This window comes from Onychomys torridus, chromosome 1 (assembly GCF_903995425.1).
Source record: "Onychomys torridus chromosome 1, mOncTor1.1, whole genome shotgun sequence".
In the NCBI taxonomy this organism is placed as follows: domain Eukaryota; kingdom Metazoa; phylum Chordata; class Mammalia; order Rodentia; family Cricetidae; genus Onychomys; species Onychomys torridus.
The window spans coordinates 106,019,493-106,036,912 of record NC_050443.1 but is presented as its reverse complement, the minus strand read 5'-3'; the positions used below and the strand labels follow the sequence as shown (position 1 = coordinate 106,036,912).

At 50.0% G+C, this 17,420-nt stretch overlaps 1 protein-coding gene across 1 annotated transcript in view; it reads right to left on the bottom strand.

Annotated features, from left to right (window-relative positions):
- LOC118588118 (integrin alpha-D-like) overlaps positions 1-15,747 on the bottom strand; it is a 31,718-nt gene extending 15,971 nt beyond the window's left edge. Inside the window, exons 1-13 of the mRNA XM_036194414.1 lie at positions 15,692-15,747; positions 13,456-13,561; positions 11,329-11,432; positions 11,129-11,199; positions 10,873-10,987; positions 6,811-6,941; positions 5,229-5,374; positions 2,665-2,818; positions 2,417-2,567; positions 2,149-2,222; positions 597-726; positions 368-510; positions 56-196 (exon numbers count right to left, since the gene is read on the bottom strand). Coding sequence (XP_036050307.1) covers positions 56-196; positions 368-510; positions 597-726; positions 2,149-2,222; positions 2,417-2,567; positions 2,665-2,818; positions 5,229-5,374; positions 6,811-6,941; positions 10,873-10,987; positions 11,129-11,199; positions 11,329-11,432; positions 13,456-13,561; positions 15,692-15,728 — 1,503 coding nt within the window. The 5' untranslated portion in view covers positions 15,729-15,747. The remainder of the gene's footprint in view (positions 1-55; positions 197-367; positions 511-596; positions 727-2,148; positions 2,223-2,416; positions 2,568-2,664; positions 2,819-5,228; positions 5,375-6,810; positions 6,942-10,872; positions 10,988-11,128; positions 11,200-11,328; positions 11,433-13,455; positions 13,562-15,691) is intronic.
- Between the last annotated feature and the right edge of the window lie 1,673 nt (positions 15,748-17,420).

Here is a 17,420-nt window from a genome sequence, read left to right as displayed (position 1 = left end):
CTGGGCGGCCCTCCACCCACACCCACACCACCAGCCGGGACCCTTCACCACTTACCCCACTGGGCATTGGGCACACAGATACCTGCCCCCCTCGGGTCTGCTCATAGTAATGGGGGGCCCCGATCAAGACCAGGTCAGTGCTGCCATCTCTATCCATGTCCACAGAGCAGAGGGAAGCCCCAAAGTAAGAGCCGATCTGGTGGGCCGAGCCTGAAGTCACCTTACAGACGCCCCTCTGGGCCAGGTCCTGCCCCTCTCCCAGCACCACAGCCTCCCCCGTGGGCCCCAAAGTCCCTTTGTCTCCTCCTTCTCCACCCTGGCCACACTGCCCACTTTCAGACTCCACTCTGGCTTCTTCCATACCCACCTGTGTCCCACTGACTTCAGACTTGGACCTCCATCGCCCAGATTCCTGGGTAAAGATGACAACCTTCCCCGTGTGCTGGTGGCGAGGGGCCCCCAGGACCAGGCTGTGGACTCCCTTCCAAAAGGCCAGTGCACTGGAGTATCCTGAGGGGCCCAGACCTCAGCATCAAGGTTTTTCCTGTCTTCGGGCAGCTCACCCCGCCCCTTCTCCTCCCACAGCCTCTTCTTACCTAGGTAAGCATCCCTCATGTCCACATTCTCCTGAGACATGTTGATGAAGGTGGGCCTCATATTTGGGGGGTATAAGAAGGCACCTCCAGACCAGCTGAAGCTTCCCACAGCTCCCAGAACTGGTCCATCCTGGGAGGAAAGGATCGCAGGGCTGAGCAGGCTGGAGCAGGCTGCCAGCCTAATCCAAAGAAGCCTGCCTCCAAACATCATTTTGATTTTTTTCCCACCGGCAGTCTCTGCACCTTAACTCCTCAGTCTCATGACACATTGTCAGCCTGTCACCTTTCTGCCTTTCTGCCTCCTGGGTGCCTGGCGTCTGTCCTGCCTCCTCCCACACCAGCATCAGGGCCTCCACAAACCCAGTAAGTAGGTAGCATTATGCTAGGAAACTATCCCTTGGAATGCCATCTGGATTGCTTCTCAGTCAGACCTGGGCAGTTAATCTCTGTTCCCAAACACTCGGAGCTTTGTCCTGACCACCCGCTGTCCCTCTCTCAGCTCCTCTGTGACAGGGTCAATCTCATTGTCATATCCCCACAGGGTCTTTGTCAGCGCCCTCGGGTAGCAATGCTTCATGCTCCCCAGCATTCCTTATTTGTTTTCACGCTTTCTAACTTATGATTATGGAGAACTTAGAAACCTAGAAACATGAAGGAAGTGTTTGATGACCTCCCCCCCCCCCAGCACCTTTGATGTAGTTCCAGGGACCAGTTCAAAGCCAGCCTGCTTCGTTCCTGCCACACTGTTCTCAGCCACAGGTAACGAGGAGAAAGCCTCTCTGGACACCTGCTTTTGAACAGGTCTCCTTGCACTGGCTTCTCTCTGGTCCGTGTGGTCTGGACCCTCCTACCCCTCCAGCTGCGCACTGTCCCTAACTCACTCTGCACCTGCGTGTCCGCCCCTTCTTCTCTTTTTCTGTAGCACAACAGCTGTATTTCTTCCCTGGAACCATTTCAGTAGCTTTTTCCTCTAACTGCAGTTCCTCAGATTTTCTCAGGACTGGCCCTTTCTCATGACTCAATGTCACCTGACCATCTTTCTTTTTCTTTCTTTCTTTCTTTCTTCCTTCCTTCCTTCCTTCCTTCCTTCCTTCCTTTCTTTCTTTCTTTCTTTTTGTTTGTTTTGTTTTGTTTTTTCAAGACAGGGTTTCTCTGTAGCTTTGGAGTCTGTCCTGGACTAGCTCTGTAGACCAGGCTGGCCTCGAACTCAGAGATCCACCTGCCTCTGCCTCCCAAGTGCTGGGATTACAGGCGTGTGCCGCCATCGCCGCCACCACCACCACCCGGCTTCCATCTTTCTTTTTCTATCCCAACCTCCAGGAGAGTCGGAGGGTGTGTGGTCTCTACCCACTAGAATCGTGTTCCGGGAAAAGTTCAGGCTTTGGCTGTCTCCTGCCCTTCTTTGTCCCCAGCACCTTAAGAACCACAGATGACACTCTTCACTCAGTCCTAGGACTTAATGACAAATCTGCTCCTGGTCCCTTCTGGGTCCCATCCCACCCACAGAAGGCCCAGAGTTGACATCTGTTCATCAATTGCACGCTCCACCCACCATCGTGAGAGCCGAACTGAAACCTTCTTGTGACATCTCATGCTGAAAGGAGCTGCTTGTCGTTGATTGAGTTCCTGTGGGGCGACATGTCACTTAGATTCTCCAAAGCTAGGAGAGCATGAGGACTCAGGACAGAGGGAGTGGGGTTTGGGGCCTGAGTGTTATGGGGCACTTTGGGGTGACTTGTGAATAAGGATGAGCATCAAGACTACATGGGCAATTGGTAGCAATCCCTTCAACTCCAAGGCTGGAGCTTGTTCCCACTTACCCTCAATGGCAAAGATTTTCTCCTGAAGCTGCTTCTGGATGCTACCCAGGGCTATGAAGTTGCCCACCTTGAAAACGTGGTCCTGTGGGGGAGCTGAGCCAATGGTGTTCAGCTCCTGCAGGGCAGTGGGTTCTTGGAAGGCATCTCCCACCTGCAGCAGAGTAGCATCTGAGCAGTAGAAGCCCACTGGACCTTCACTGGGTATAGAGAAGGCTGGGTCTGTGGGAGCAAGAGGGAAGAGACTGTACCCCAATAGCATAGCGAGTGATGTTAGCTTTCTCTGCCAGGGGGATGACGTCACTGTACTCCAGAGGGTCTCTGTATTTCTGCCCATCAGTGATGACAATTAGGATCTTCTTGGCATTTTTGCGGGCCCCATTCTTGCTATGAAATAGCTCTTTCCTGTCAGAGAATAAAGAGAAATGACTATTGAGTCTTAATTGATTCTGGAAAGACAATTTACTAAGGCTGAAAGTTCATCTGGATATGCTAGAAAGACTGTGCTGGGCATGCTATAAAATTATCCAGCATTGGCAGTAGTGATGCAGGTCCACCACCATCTCAACCTTTGGAGGCTGAGGCAGGAGGAACATGGTTTTTGGCCTGACTAGGCTACATAGTGAGATCTTGGACACACACACCCTCATCCTGATTCTCACACCTATTCCCTTACCTCTTTCCCACTCCACTAACACCTGTACCCCCAAAAAAGGGGAGAGAAAGGAAGGAAACAACAAAGGGCTCCCTTCTAGAGCGCTATACTAGAAGCAAAAAAAAAAAAAAAAAGATTAGTAAAGGTATTCATATTAGATATTTGCTGAAGTCTCTCTGCCACTGAACTTCATTCCTAGGAGGCAGTATGTGTTGGGCACCTTTGGAGTCAGAGGTTCTTTGTATGTACTCTCTAACCTCTCCGAGCTCTGATTCTCTCCAAGCAAAATGATAGTAATTGTACCGTAACCATGCTCTAAAAATGGCTCCAAATGATTCTCCCACAGAGAACCTGGTCTGCCCTGTGACTCACTTTCATCCAGATCAATGCAGTGGCTTATTTTTGCATTGCTGGGCAAGTACTCTCATCCCAGATCTAGATTCATGGCTATCCTTTTAAGCCACAGTCAGAGAAGTCTGGCTAGTTTGTTAGGGGTCCCAGGAGCAGCCCCTGGAGAGAGACCACATGGAGATACAAGCCCAACCATCCCAGCTGAGCCCATCCCCTCCAGCCAGCCCTTCACGAGCATCAGGCAGGTGAAGGAGCTCTCTGGGTTCCGGCTGCATGAAAGAACATCTGCAGAAACAGCTGGACGTGCCATCATCACCTGGATTAGGAAGAAAGAATATGTGTTGTTGACGCCACCAGATTTGGTGACTGGCACAAATGGTGCCTGATTATGGGAAAGATTACGTGACAGTGACTGGCTTGTGGGTGAAAGTCAGTCAGGCGGTAGCTCTAACTGATGTTTAAAAAGTACCTGTGTACCTTCACACTCAAGTCCAGAACATACCAAAAGCACCTGCCAAATATAATGCTAGAAACTACCCAATTGCCCAACATCAGGGAGGGAGTTGGACAAATCATAACTCGGCTTCTTCAGCTCCTTCGTTGAAAAGTAAAAGTCAAAACTGTAGCAAAATATGGAACATGCTATAAACTTAAGATTTCCTTTAAAAATAGAGGAACATCTATTTTGCCCTGTTGTGATCATAGCCCATCCAGTCTGCATAACGGCAAGTGATAGAATTTGGACCATACCAGGCAGATGGAATTCACTGATTCATTTGCATACACCACTTTTTGTTTCTAATATTCTGTATGGTAGAATATCTAGAGGGGTTATGGGTAACCCTGAGTCCTGTAATCTTGTTGCCATCGTTTTGGGGTTTGTGAGTTCTTGTTTGACATAAGGTCTTACGTATGGCAGGCTTAACTGGCCTCAGATATCCCAAGCGGATCTCAAAGTTGGCCTAGGATAACCCTGATCTTTCAATCCTTCTGTCTCCACCCCTCAAGTGCTAGAACTAGAGGGCCGCCACTCCCTACTAAATGCTAAGACTAAGACAAATCACCATTTTGTCTTTTTGAAATGAAATGTCTTAAGGGAAAGAAGGGAAGGAGGAGGAGGGGGAGGGAGGAGAAGGGGAGGAAGAAGAGAAGAAAATTAACAGCTGAGTTCAGGGTTAGGATGAGGCTGGCTCTGGGATATGGGCTGCTGGAGAGATGCAGTGCATTCTGGATGTGGGGGGTGGGCCTGGGGTTGTGAACCACGGTCACTTTGTTTCAAATGCTTCTCTTCTAAGGCACTGGGTGCTTCAGGAAGGACTCCAGGATGGGTGCTGCTGCATGGCTTTGAACCCTTCGGGTTTTCCGTCTTGTGTTCAAGGTGCGAGAGTCACCACAAAGTAGAGCGAGTGTATTTAGCCAGAGAATCTCTTGTTTGGGATGACCCTATCACATTTCAGCGCAGCACCCAAGGGTGTGCAGGAAGCCAAGGGTCCCAGGCACTCAGCCTCACTCCCTTACAGGAGAGCCACACCCTCTGCCAGACCTACCACCTTAAGTGAGTTTCGTGTGACCACCTGGCTCTAGTGCTGGCCAGACGTGTAGAAGAAAGGGCTTGTTGAGGTCCCTAGAACCAGGCCAAGGGAAAGTAACTGCAGAGGAGTCTAGTCTCACACATGGGAACTAGGTGCTGGGACACATTCTGCCTACAGCCCGTCCTCTCCCTGATAGTCATCCAGAGCCTCCCATGGCCTCCAGAGAAGAGTTAAGAAGTAGGCTGACTCTGAGGTGGCAGCAGGCTGGAGGACTCACACCACTTTCTGGATGCCTGTGGCTGTGTACGTCAGGCCCTGCAGCTGGACGATCGGATCCACCAGGCTCTGGGGGTTAGGGGTGCTCCAGAATTTGGTGAAGGTAAAATGGGTCTTTAGGATGTTTGAGTACTGCATCAGCGAGAACTGCAAAAGCCAAGGGAGCCCCAGGTTCAGGACTCTCCACAGTCTCTTCCTCCCAGTTCCCCTCCCTTCTCCTTTGCCCTCACCTCTTCTCTGTAGCGTGTGTGTGTGTGTGTGTGTGTGTGTGTGTGTGTGTGTGTGTGTGTGTACACAGGCCACAATGTGCATGTAGACGTCAGAGAACAATGCCGGGTGGTGGTGGCACACACCCTTAATCCCAACACTGGGGAGGCAGAGCCAAGCGGATCTCTGTGAGTTTGAGGCCAGCCTGGGCTACAGAGCAAGATCCAGCACAGGCACCAAAACTACACAGAGAAACCCTGTCTCGAAAACAAAACAAAACAAAACAAAACAAAACAAAAAAACAAACAAAAAAGAAGTCAGAGAACAACTTTAGGAGTTGGTTTTCTCCTTCCACCGCAGGTTCCAGGGACAGACCTCAGGTCCTCGGGCTGGTGTGGCAGGTGTCTTTACCCACTGAGCAGTCTCTCCAGGGGTCCTGCCATTATTGTCAATCAGCCTTTTCTTTTGGAATAAGTTTGGATTTACAATTCACTTCCCATATACCTTAAGATAAAGATATTGGCTGGCCAGTGGTGGCGCACGCCTTCAATCCCAGCACTCAGGAGACAGAGGCAGGCGGGTCTCTGTGAGTTCGAGGCCAGTCTGGCTTACAGAGCAAGTTCCAGGACAGCCAAGGCTACACAGAGAAACCCTGTCTTGAAAAAACCAAGCAAACAGAAAAAATAAAGATATTGTGGATTATACAGAAAATACAATAAAGAAATCACCCACTTGCTTGAGTTACCGACAGTGAGGTTTCACAGCTAAATTGTCTTAAAACCCTTCACTGGCGTTGCATGTTTATTTATTTATTTATTTTGATTGGTTGCTTTTTTGTCTGGAAAGGGTCATGTTGTTGGGTTTGTTTGTTTGTTTGTTTTTGTCTTTCGTTTTGTTTTGTTTTGTTTTTCAAGACAGGGTTTCTCTGTGTAGCTTTGTGCCTTTCCTGGAACTCACTCTGTAGCCCAGGCTGGATTCGAACTCACAGACAACCGCCTGGCTCTGCCTCCCGAGTGCTGGGATTAAAGGTGTGTGCCACCACCGCCCAGCGGGTCATGTTTTATGGTCCAGCCGAACCTGAATTCACATGACCCTGCTGCCTCAGTCTCCCAGGTGCCAGGATATCCAGCATGCACTATCATCATCCTCAGCTCCTTCAGTGTTTTTCAACAGCATGGAACATGTGGATACATATAAAATGCCATAGGAGAACTTCCGGGTTAGGACTTAAATGGGCCCTGAACTAGCTAGCACCTTGCCCTGGGCTTATAGCCCTGCCATGAGCTCTTCCACTGGGCTCTTTCCCCCACCAGCTGTGTGAGGCGGCCCTCCTACATCTGTGTCGCCCTTCCAAGGCCACCATGTCCGGTACTCACCGAGGTGCTGGTGCTCGTGAACTGGCCCATCAGAGCTTTGACAAAGGCCTTCATCTGGCTAAAATCACTTTGATCGATGCTGCCAGAGCCATCAATCAGGAAAGCAATGTCCATGTCTTGTGCTGGACACTCTGCAGTGAAGGAGAGAGGAATCAGATGCCTGTATGGGCCGGCCGCAACCATCTCCTGGGGCCGAGAATTCTGTCTTACTAAACAGAGCCAGGAGCGCAGTCTTGGATTTCCCAGGCAGAGTGGGCCCTTGCCTCTTCTTCCCACAGGCAGCAGCAGCCCTGGTGCTGTCCTCCCTCACCCCCAAAGAGGCCCGGAAAGTGGGGAGGGAGAAGTAAAGGCCAGGGACGAGTAGACTGCAGTAATGCAGTCAAATCCTCATTAAACACACACCCTCAGGCATTAGAAAGCACAAGGTAATTTAGCAAGGTGGTTCAAGGTTACATTCTGGCACCATAGTGCCTTTCCTTGAACCCCAGCTCTGCCACTTCCAAGCTGATGAATTTAGGCGAGTTGTTTAATGTGTCTGCACGTCGGCTTCCCTGTCTCTAAGATGGGGATAACAGTCGTGCCTACCACATCAGATTACGGCAACAACAAACACATTTAAATTAATACAAGGCGTGGCCCCGTGTGAGGATTACCGGCACCGTTATCCCACGAGCCAGGGCTTCTCTAGGCTTGCAGAACACACCTGCAGTGAATACTGGGTGTGCCACCCAGGCCCATCCCTTTCCAGTGTGAAGGCACTCACTACTGGCTACACGGAGCTGGCCGGCAACAGCTCTCAGAGTCCCGAGAATCCCTCTGGGCAGAAGGCATGTTACCTAAGGTAACCTACAGATGGGGCCAACTAGAGCCCAAGCTCCCGGGTCGGGGAAGCATCTATAAAGAAGCCCAAAGTAACAGCTGCATCCAAGTCCGACTCAGGGATACTAGCTGGAGTATGGTGAGGGCGACTCAAGGGCCCCTGGATCACCAGCCCCGGTGACGGCACCCGAAAACTGCCGTCCTGGAGCTCTCTGCCCAAACTGGAGGCAGCTCAACTGAGTCACTACGCCTCTTCCCAGGAACTCAGCTTCCCTCCCCAGCAGTTTTCTAAGCTTTCACAGCCCTAGGGAGGGTTCCTGGGGAGTCTTAGGAGTTTCTGCTCTCTCACGGTGACATCACTTCCGCAGCCACAGGAGCCTCACTCCTCCCTGGAGGGGATGTTTCCATTGGGAGGGGAGTGCTGGTTAGCCAGCACTGGCCTTCTGCCCAGATGGCCTTCCTCGTGCTTACCAGCAGCAATGCTCTCAAGAACATTCTCGAGCCTCAGAATCTGTTTCTGGGAAAATCAGGCTGCACAGCCCTACCTTCCAAAAAGACACTATCGCTGGAAGACATCCCGCATGCATATAAATCAACAGGGACTTGCAGATTGTCCCCATAGTCACACTGGAGTTGTGGCCTATGTGCAGGACCCCGTTGTTGCCTCCGCCAGCACCTACATCTGGTGTTAGCCACAGGGTGGTGAGCGAGCTGACCAGCAGCACAACTCTGTGTCACCCCGAGGTATTAGAGCTTTCCTCCCACACACCATTAAAGAGAAAGACTTTTTCCTCTCTCCACTCGCCTCCCCCACTTCATCGGCTCCACTCACCAGGACTTCAAGGGTGCCTGTTGGGAACTGTGAGGTCTGGTTTCAGACCAGTATATGAGTGCTTGTTCAATGGGTCCCAGATGAGGCGGGGACTCCAGGCGGTCAGGCTCAGTAAGCGAGGTCCAGTGGACTTCACTACAGCTCAGAATACTGGGGGGACAGCACGGCCTGTACCCTCTCTTCTCATAATATTGATGATTCTCTTGGTGGTTTTCAGTGTCATTTTGTCAATCATGCGTGGGACAGATGTGATCGTTCCTGGAAACCCCATTTTTTTCTTAAATATTTTCCCCTAAAATTCTTTGGGAGCTGATGCTCCTCAGGTTTCTTGTCTGGGGACGTCAGCTGTCACTCCAGACCCCGGGAGCTGTTCTGACTCAGTGCTGACAGGATCGGAGGCAGATCCCCCCTATTTCTATTAATATGCTCTGTTCAGTTTTGAATGATATTGTTGTTCTTGAGAATGTGCGCCTATGGGTATCACCTTCTAGCTTTGTCAAGACTGGATGGACCTTGGCTTGATATTTGGCCAAACTAGCAAAATGATAAGCATCACATTTGGTTTGTTTTGACGTAAAAGCTGGGGAAAAAAACGTATTTGACATACTTGTGTTTGCTAGGGAAAAACATGTTTGTTGGTATGGGAAAACATGCTTGTTTCCGAAGTGTAAATAAAGACGGCTGGAGCTATTCGGGCTGGTCACTCCTGTGAAACTCATCTGGTGGTCGGACGGGTGCTGGGGAGTAGAAGAGGATCATACCTCCCTTTTACTTCTGCAGTGCCCACAGTCTAGCCTTCCGCACAGAAGCCTCAGGGATCCTCGGTCTGCAGACCTAGATGTCTACTGCGAAGGTGGTGAGCCCGGACAGCCGGCACAAAGCGGCAGACAGCCCCGTAGTCATCATCCATGTACGCATTAATCAGTTTTACTGTTGCAATAACTCACCGCAGCAGGCGCGACTGCCTCCCTCATGCCCCTGCTCACACCTGAGTAGTCGCCATCCTGGAATTTTGTCTGGTTTCAGCCTTATAACAAAACAACCATCCTCGTTTTCTATCCGGCCAGGTTGGTCTATGTCAAGTTCTGTCAACTGCCTCCTGTTTCTTTCCCTTTATATTGAATCTACCAGGCTTCCAACAGCCAGTACCTGAACAGAGCTGAGTATCTGACAGCAAGCAATAAACTAACCGGACAAAGCTTGGCTGAGCTCTGTGGCCTCTTTTTTATCAGTGGGGCCTCTCTGATCACGGTTTCTCGCCAGCTAAATAGAAATAATCCTGCCCACAACCCAGAGGCCTTATAGAGCGCCGGTCCTCAGATGGAAGATAGTTCTCTCTACCTCTGCCAAACCGGCCTCTCTTGTACCTAGTTTATGCACCTGTGTTCTTTACCTTCAGGCATCCAACCTTGTGACTTCCCAGGATACCTATGAGGAGACCTTGACCTCCTCCAGCTGGACACGGTCTCCCCAACTCCCAAAGTCCTAGAAACTGCTTCTCTGTTCTTTCTGCTCCCCAAAGAGATTCTGATCTCGCAGTTTAGTCTGGGGGTGTTATTACTGCTGCTTGAACATGGACTAAATGTTCACTGTTAATGGCCTTGTGGCCTCGCCAGTCTAAAGCCTTGTTCTCAGTGGCTTCCTGTGTGACTCCTGGCTTCCACTCTTAGGCTACAGATGAGGCGTTTATCCATGCCCTCCCCTTAATGCAAATACACAGTCGTTTGACAGAATGTTACTACATTCTGTCACATGTTATCACATGTTATGTGCCAGGCAGGGATCTAAACACTTTGTATACCTCAAATCCTTTCATCTTAAATCTACATGAATACTAATCCCATTTTACCAATGAGGGAGCTGAACTCCAGAGAAAGGTGTTATTACCTGAATACATGAGACTACTTGAACCTAGATAAACCTTGATATATCGTCATTACACAGACTGACTCTCAATGAGACAGCACCCAGGTCCCGTCCTCCGTGGACAACATTGACGCTCACACAACTGTACATCACATCTTCTGCAGCTCCTTAGAAAGAGAGTTTGAAGAGTCCCGGCAGCTTAGTCATGAGCCATCCACACTGTTTCCCTCACGGGTTTCTCTTCCTTAAGACATGTGTTTGCCATCAAAGGAAAACCAAGGAGTGTCTAAGTACCTGTAGCAACTGTGAGGCCTCTATACCCTGCTTGGCCAGCACCCAGGCTCTCCTCGGATCCAATCACAACCAACTGAGGGTTGCTGTCCTTGTCGCCAGGCCAAAGTGTGCTCCCACCCACCTCTTTGGCTTGCCAAAGCTCCTGACCAGACCCCCAGAACCCCCCAGAAGGGGATAGAGGAGAAGGCCTCATTCTCTGACCACACAACACAAGCTGTGCTCCCCAGAAGCCTTGTCTCCAACAAACCCACCTGGCAGGGTGTCGGGGACCGCTTGGATGAATTGCAAGCTGGAGCCTAGAACGAGGCAGAAACCTTTTGCATACATGTTCTTCGCACACGCTCTCTGCGCAGTTGGACCACAGGCCTGAAGACAGAGACCACCTCCATGAGCAGTGCTTTTCAGGCATACTCTTCCACCCCGACTCCATCTCTACCCTCAGCCTCCTCCAGTCCCTGCTATGCCTCTCATGACCCTCATGACCCTCTGGGGACCCAGAGAACTCACCAGCAACTGGGAGTGATGGGTGGCAGCCACCAGGGACAGGCCCAGGGACACGTTCACAACCTCTAGGGGAACTGAGAAGGCAGACACACATAGTCACACTCAACCACACAACTTCATTGAGGGGTTAGTCGTAGCTGGGATCCACTGAAGGAACACATTAGGAGAGCTGGGAGTGCTCGTCCCTGGGTTCAGTCACTCACTGGGCAGTGAGATGGGTCGGCACATGCCAGTGGCAGGCACACAGTCATACAGTTGTCCTGTTTGGTTGACTGCCACCAGCTCCAGGGGGGCTCCCACCACGAGTCTAGAAGAACAACCACAACACACAGTCAGAGAAGGAACAGGAGCACCCTGGGTACCTGGAACTATCTTGCCATGAGGAAGTAAGACTGTGGGAAAGTTTTGGGGCATTTTCTACATGAGAGGTAGTTTAGAAGTCAGTCCTGTGCTTTATCCACATGCATGGAAGGGTGCTCACTGGCTTGTTTTTTCATGTGCACACACATGTGTATAGCTGGGTGAGTAAATACTTCAGATTTTTCTTAACCAAAAAAATATTTGCACCAAAAATGACATTTCCCAGTCATGGGAACACATTATGAATCTGCCATTCTGAGCCACTTGAGAAATAGTCACCTTGAGTTCAATGGAACAACTTTTTGAGACCATAAGCTTTCCAAACAAAGATGGTTATAGTTAACTGGAAATTTTCAATATAATGTAAGCAGTTTAAATTGGACAATTTAACATGGTTATATCAGATCTCATAGTAGACATGTAAATAGTTTTCTTGAAAAACACCTCAAGGGGATATTTTGTAACTGGAAACATTTTATCACTACCAACTGTCTCCCCATCCAGACCAAAAAAGCAAACAATTATTGATATCTTTTCATCAGCCAAGCCGGTCTTAATCCAATGGGCTTCTAAGGGTTCTTTCCTCAAGAGGTTGCTTTACAGAAAGTTACAATTCTCTGTGTCATGCATGATTCAAGGGGCATCCAGGAGCTTCCCGAGGAAAACCTAATGGCTGGCTACAGGGTTTGGGACTTGGTGGCAATAATGAAGAACAAAGCTGATTTTGCTTCGCCAAACTCATTCTTTCTAAAGAAATTCAATCTTTTTAGTGTTTCCATTATTATTTTTTTTTTTCAGCACAAACTGTAGATTTGTAGCAATCAGGAAATTACTAATGGAACCTAAAAACAAATTTCTGGTGAGAAATGTGGGGATGATGGCTACCTACTGATTTATTGGGTGTTGGTGCCCATCAGGGATAGGATGGCATAGACTATGAGCTGATCTGAACAACAGCTACCCTGGCATATATGTGTGTAAACGCATCACTGATTTGGACCCTTTAGATTCATGCACCAGTCTATGCATTACATACATTTAAAAACAAAACAAAACAAAAAAACCAAGACCCTGGAACCTAGAGTCTGCAGCTGATGCTTTTCCCCATCTCCCCAGCTTGCCGGCTGGGTGAAGGGGTGGCTATGCAGAATTCTGTTGGCCTGTGAAACCTGGTCTTCTTAGGCTCACTACCACCTCCCCTGTGGAGCAGTCTGGAATTCCCTCCTGGGTTCCCTCCCTTCCTCCGTGGGCCTCCCACATTTTGATTTATACCCATGTGGCATGGGACTTGAACTCCTTTTGTCCTCATTTCTGGGACAAGAGAACAGGCGTGCAGGGGAGGGGGCAGGGGAGCAGGTATATAATTTGTGGCTATTGGTGCAAAATAACAATGTGGGGCCTCCTGGGGTTGGGTGAGATTTTCCCCTGTCTCCTAGTCTCTTGGTAGTTTCTAAGCACCACCCCCCCCAATCCCTCAAGCTTTTGGGGTAAGTTCATCAACCCTGCCCATGCCCAGCTTGTGCCAGGGGAGGACAGCACAAGAGCCACTGGGCAGAAATGGAGTATCTCTGCAGAGAGATGCTGAGAGCTGACCTGTGGGCCAAGACCTCCAACCCCCAGCATGCTTCTCTGCTTCCATCCTTCCTTCCTTACAAAACACAACAGCAAAGGTAAAACCATTAGCAGTCCAGGAGCCTCAGAGTGGCACAGTAGACTACAACTGTAGTGAGTGTGGGTTTGGGGCATTTCCCTGGCCACACCCAGAGAAGCCCCAGATGGAGGGAAGTTCAGAGGCTCCAGGGCGAAGCGAGGCCTTACTTCCAGTTTTGCTGTCCTTCCTGGGCCCAAATGGTGTCAGGGGCCTCAGGAGAGACAGGAGAGGACTTCTCTCTCACCCATGTGCCACCAGCAGCTACCTGCCTGCTGGGCCTGAAAGGGTTGCCATAGGAGAGCAGGCAGCGTCTTCTTACCGAGATCCACCAAACTGGACCACAGTCTGCCCAAAGCTGGCTGCATTCTCTCTGAACACGATGGGCTTCTCCACATCCAGGCTGGAGCCATCACAGGAAGCCAGGACTAAGGAATACAGAAGGCAGAAGGGTTGGAAGTCATGGAAGACGCCAAACGCCCCAGGGCCTCCCGGTCTCTTGATGCTCCACCCCGCTGCGGTTTTAGGTGTTGCCAGAGAGCCGGGCCCTCTCCTCCCACTGTGTTTCTACCGTGGCTCCAGGCTAGCCTCATCTTTCCTGGCTCCCTCTGAAATAACCAAACCCAGGGCAGTGAGGTGGCTCAGCTGGCCTGCCACCACGCCTGATGACTTGAATCTGATCCCTGGGATTCCCATGGTGGAAGGAGCAAACTAACTCCTGTAAGTTGTCCTCTGCCCTCATCTGCACACCATGGTGCTCTCACACCCACACCCCTGCACCCACACCCACACCCCTGCACCCACACCCACACCCCTGTACCCACACCCACACCCCTGTACCCATACCCACACACCTGCACCCATACCCACATCATACTCCTGTACCCACACTCACACCCCTATACCCACACCCACACCCCTGCATCCATACCCCTGCACCCACACCCATACCCCTGTACCCCCAAGCACATATATGCACACAAAATAAAGATGTAACACTTTAAAAAATAAACAAATAGCCAAACCTAACAGATGTGGTGGTGCATACCCCTAATCTCAGCACTTGGGGGGGGGCAGAGGCATGAAGATACTGCAAATTCCATGCTGGCATGGTCTACAGTAGAGTGAGTTCCAGGCCAGCCAGGGCAACGTGCAGATGTCTCAGCCATTAAAGACCAGGCTCATAACCAAAAATGTAAGAAAGGAACAAAATATAGGACAAACCCAATGCAATGGCAGAGTTCAGGGAACATCCCCTCCAGGATATCGAAGGACATCGGAATCTAGAATTAGGCCATCTACTGTGTTAGCCGCAGAATACCTCACTCCCTGGTTTTAGTACTGGAGTTGGAGTTTAGGACCTCGGACTTGCTAGGCTATATCCCCAGCTCCCCTTACAGTACAGCCATTAGCTAGTGTACACAAAATCCCAGCATGTTCTCCTAGTCCTTATCAGGTCACACACCCCTTGTTGATGGCTAAGCCCAAACCCTCAGGGGGGCTCTACCTTTCAAAAGACTTTCTGCCTCCTCATATCCCTAAGCAATCATCTTTTTCCCCCACACCACCAGGATCCCCAGCTGTCTCTGGATTCTGGATTCTGCACCACATCAGGAGCAAGGACACTCCAAAATGGTTATTTGTCTGAGTCCATGCCAGAGAGATGTTTGAGTTTGTGGTTCAGATATTCAGAAAGCTGGAACACTATGGTCACATGCTCAGGAGCTTCACACACTTACCTTTCTGCTTTAAGTGACTCTCTTTCTTAGCAAGCTCAAACCCTCATGGACAGGGGCAGCAGAAAGTGAAATGGTGTAGTTGGCAGGCACCAGGGAATGGAGAATCCACAGAGGTCTTTCTAACAGGACAGCCATGAGCAGGCTCAGTACCCAGACCTACCATCTTTAAAGAGAATCTGCAAATTTGCAAATCTAGGATTTTGTATGAGTCTGATACACGGATGAAGTCCCACTACAGACTTCAAATTGTAGACTATTCTCTTGATAGTGGTGGGACCTGCCTACCTGAAGTCAAGACTTGGAGAACACCCAGGGCCTAGAGAGGTGGAATCCAGCCTTTTCTCCTACCTGGTGGCTTCTGTGGCCTCCCCTCTACACCTCTGTATATGGGTCTCTGAAAATGGGAAGCCTTGGAGAATATGACTCTTTAGAAAAGCCATTCAGCCGGGCAGTGGTGGCGCACGCCTATAATCCCAGCACTCAAGAGGCAGAGGCAGGTGGATCTCTATAAGTTTGAGGCCAGCCTGGTCTACAGAGCTAGTCCAGGACAGGCTCCAAAGCTACAGAGAAACCCTGTCTCAAAAAACAAAACAAAACAAAACCAAAAAGAAAAAGAAAGAAGGAAAGAAAGGAAAGAAAAAAGAAAAGCCGTTCACTCTGCATACAGGCATAGCTTACAAAGTCACCTACCCTTCCTCCCTTTGATTCCAACCCCTGCCCTTGCTTCTTCCTAAGAGCCGTTGGAAATGATCTACAGTCCCCAGTTAGCCTGCCAGGCAGACATGACGCACAGACCTCCTCCCCACGACCAAGCCTTACCCCAGGCGCACAGGAGGATCATGATTCCACAAGCCATCACTGAGCAGTGAACGGGAAAGCAGAGAGCTATAAAGCTCTGAGGGTGCTACACCTCCTTGGGGTAATTAAAATAATGACTCAGGACCTCAGGGGGCGGGAAGAGAGCCTCAGTGGGCGAAAGGGCTTTGGCTAATAGATCAGATATGTAGAGCAGGAGGCAAAAGTCACCCCGCGAAGAAAGGTCTAATGCTTCCCTGCCCATCACCCATTCGAAGATGGCTTCCTTCTCCTGGTGACTACCTTTCCCCAGTGTGGTTAGTCAGATGAAAGTGAGAGTTGGTATTGAAAGGTCCAAGCAGATGCCATAGCAGGCTGTCAGTCTTCTCTCAGAGATCAGGCCTCAACTTCTGTTTCCTGAGACTTGAGCAAGCAGTTTCTGGGAGGGCCATGAACAAAAGACATACATAGTCCTTGCAGTAGCTCCCTCTCTGCACGTACTCTGACTGCTCAAGGTTCAGCCATTGTTTACTGTCTGGGACCCCTCACCAACTTAGAGCTACGTGCATGGGTCCCATGTGAACGTGTGAGGCCAGCCAGCCTCCATGGCAGCTCAAGGACAGAGCCTGGGACTTGTCCAGGCCTGCCCAAAAATGATAACTGTAACCCCCAACCAGCAAATTCAAAGGTTACATACCCTCACCCAATCATATAACATACCTGCTTTCAGTTTTTCCCTTTAAAAACCCCTCACCATGAGAGTTCGAGGCCATCCTCCTCCATCCGCTGTGTCAGAGTGTTGGACACGGACCAAGCCCGGGCTTGCTTGTTATCAATAAACCCCCATGTGTTTTGCATCGGATATTGGCTCTGTGGTGGTCTTGCTGGGAGGGGAGGTCTTGTGACATGGGCACAACAGTACTAAGGGGGTTATAGGTCTCCGGGCCTTGGGGCTCACTAAGTCTGTATAAGAGTAGAAATAGAAGAAGCTGGACAGACAGACAGACAGGCTATGCAGCACGTGAGTGGGAGCTGGAAGATCTCAGAGAGTCACAGGCAAGGGCTGGAGGGAGTCTACCCTGAGTCCAGGTGTTGATTAAAGAAGCACACAGCATCCCTTGCTGGCTATGGTGGCCCAGCCTGTAATCCCAGCACTTGAGACGCTGGGGGTGAGAAATTATCTAGAGCTCAACCTGCTTACATAGCAGAACCTAGGCCAACCTAGACCACACAAGAGTCTGATTCAAAAAAAAAAGTAAATAAATAAGTGAACGGCAGGGAAGAAAGACAATGAGAATGTAAATTGATGGGCACAACCGATGGGCACAACCGATGGGCACAATCGATGGGCACAAGAGCAAGAAGAGTCTGCAGCTGTATAAGGGTCAGGTGGGTGGAAACAATTTTCTCTGAAATGGAAAGAGCCAGATACCCTGTTGACTTAGGATTCCTTTTGTTCAAAAATGAAGAGCAGGAAAAATTAACCTCTGGAACTGGAAATCAGAGAGAGAGCAGTCACCTCTGGAGACATGAGGAGGGGGCGTTTTATCTTTTTTTTCCAGAGCTGAGGACCGAACCCAGGGCCTTGCCCTTGCTAGGCAAGTGCTCTACCACTGAGCTAAGTCCCCAACCCCTTATTGTTTTTTTAATTAAAATTTTTATTTATTTTACATACCAACCACAGTTTCCCTTCCCTGCTCTCTTCCCGTTCCCCCCACACACTGCTTTTCTAATCTCCCCATACACTCCTCAG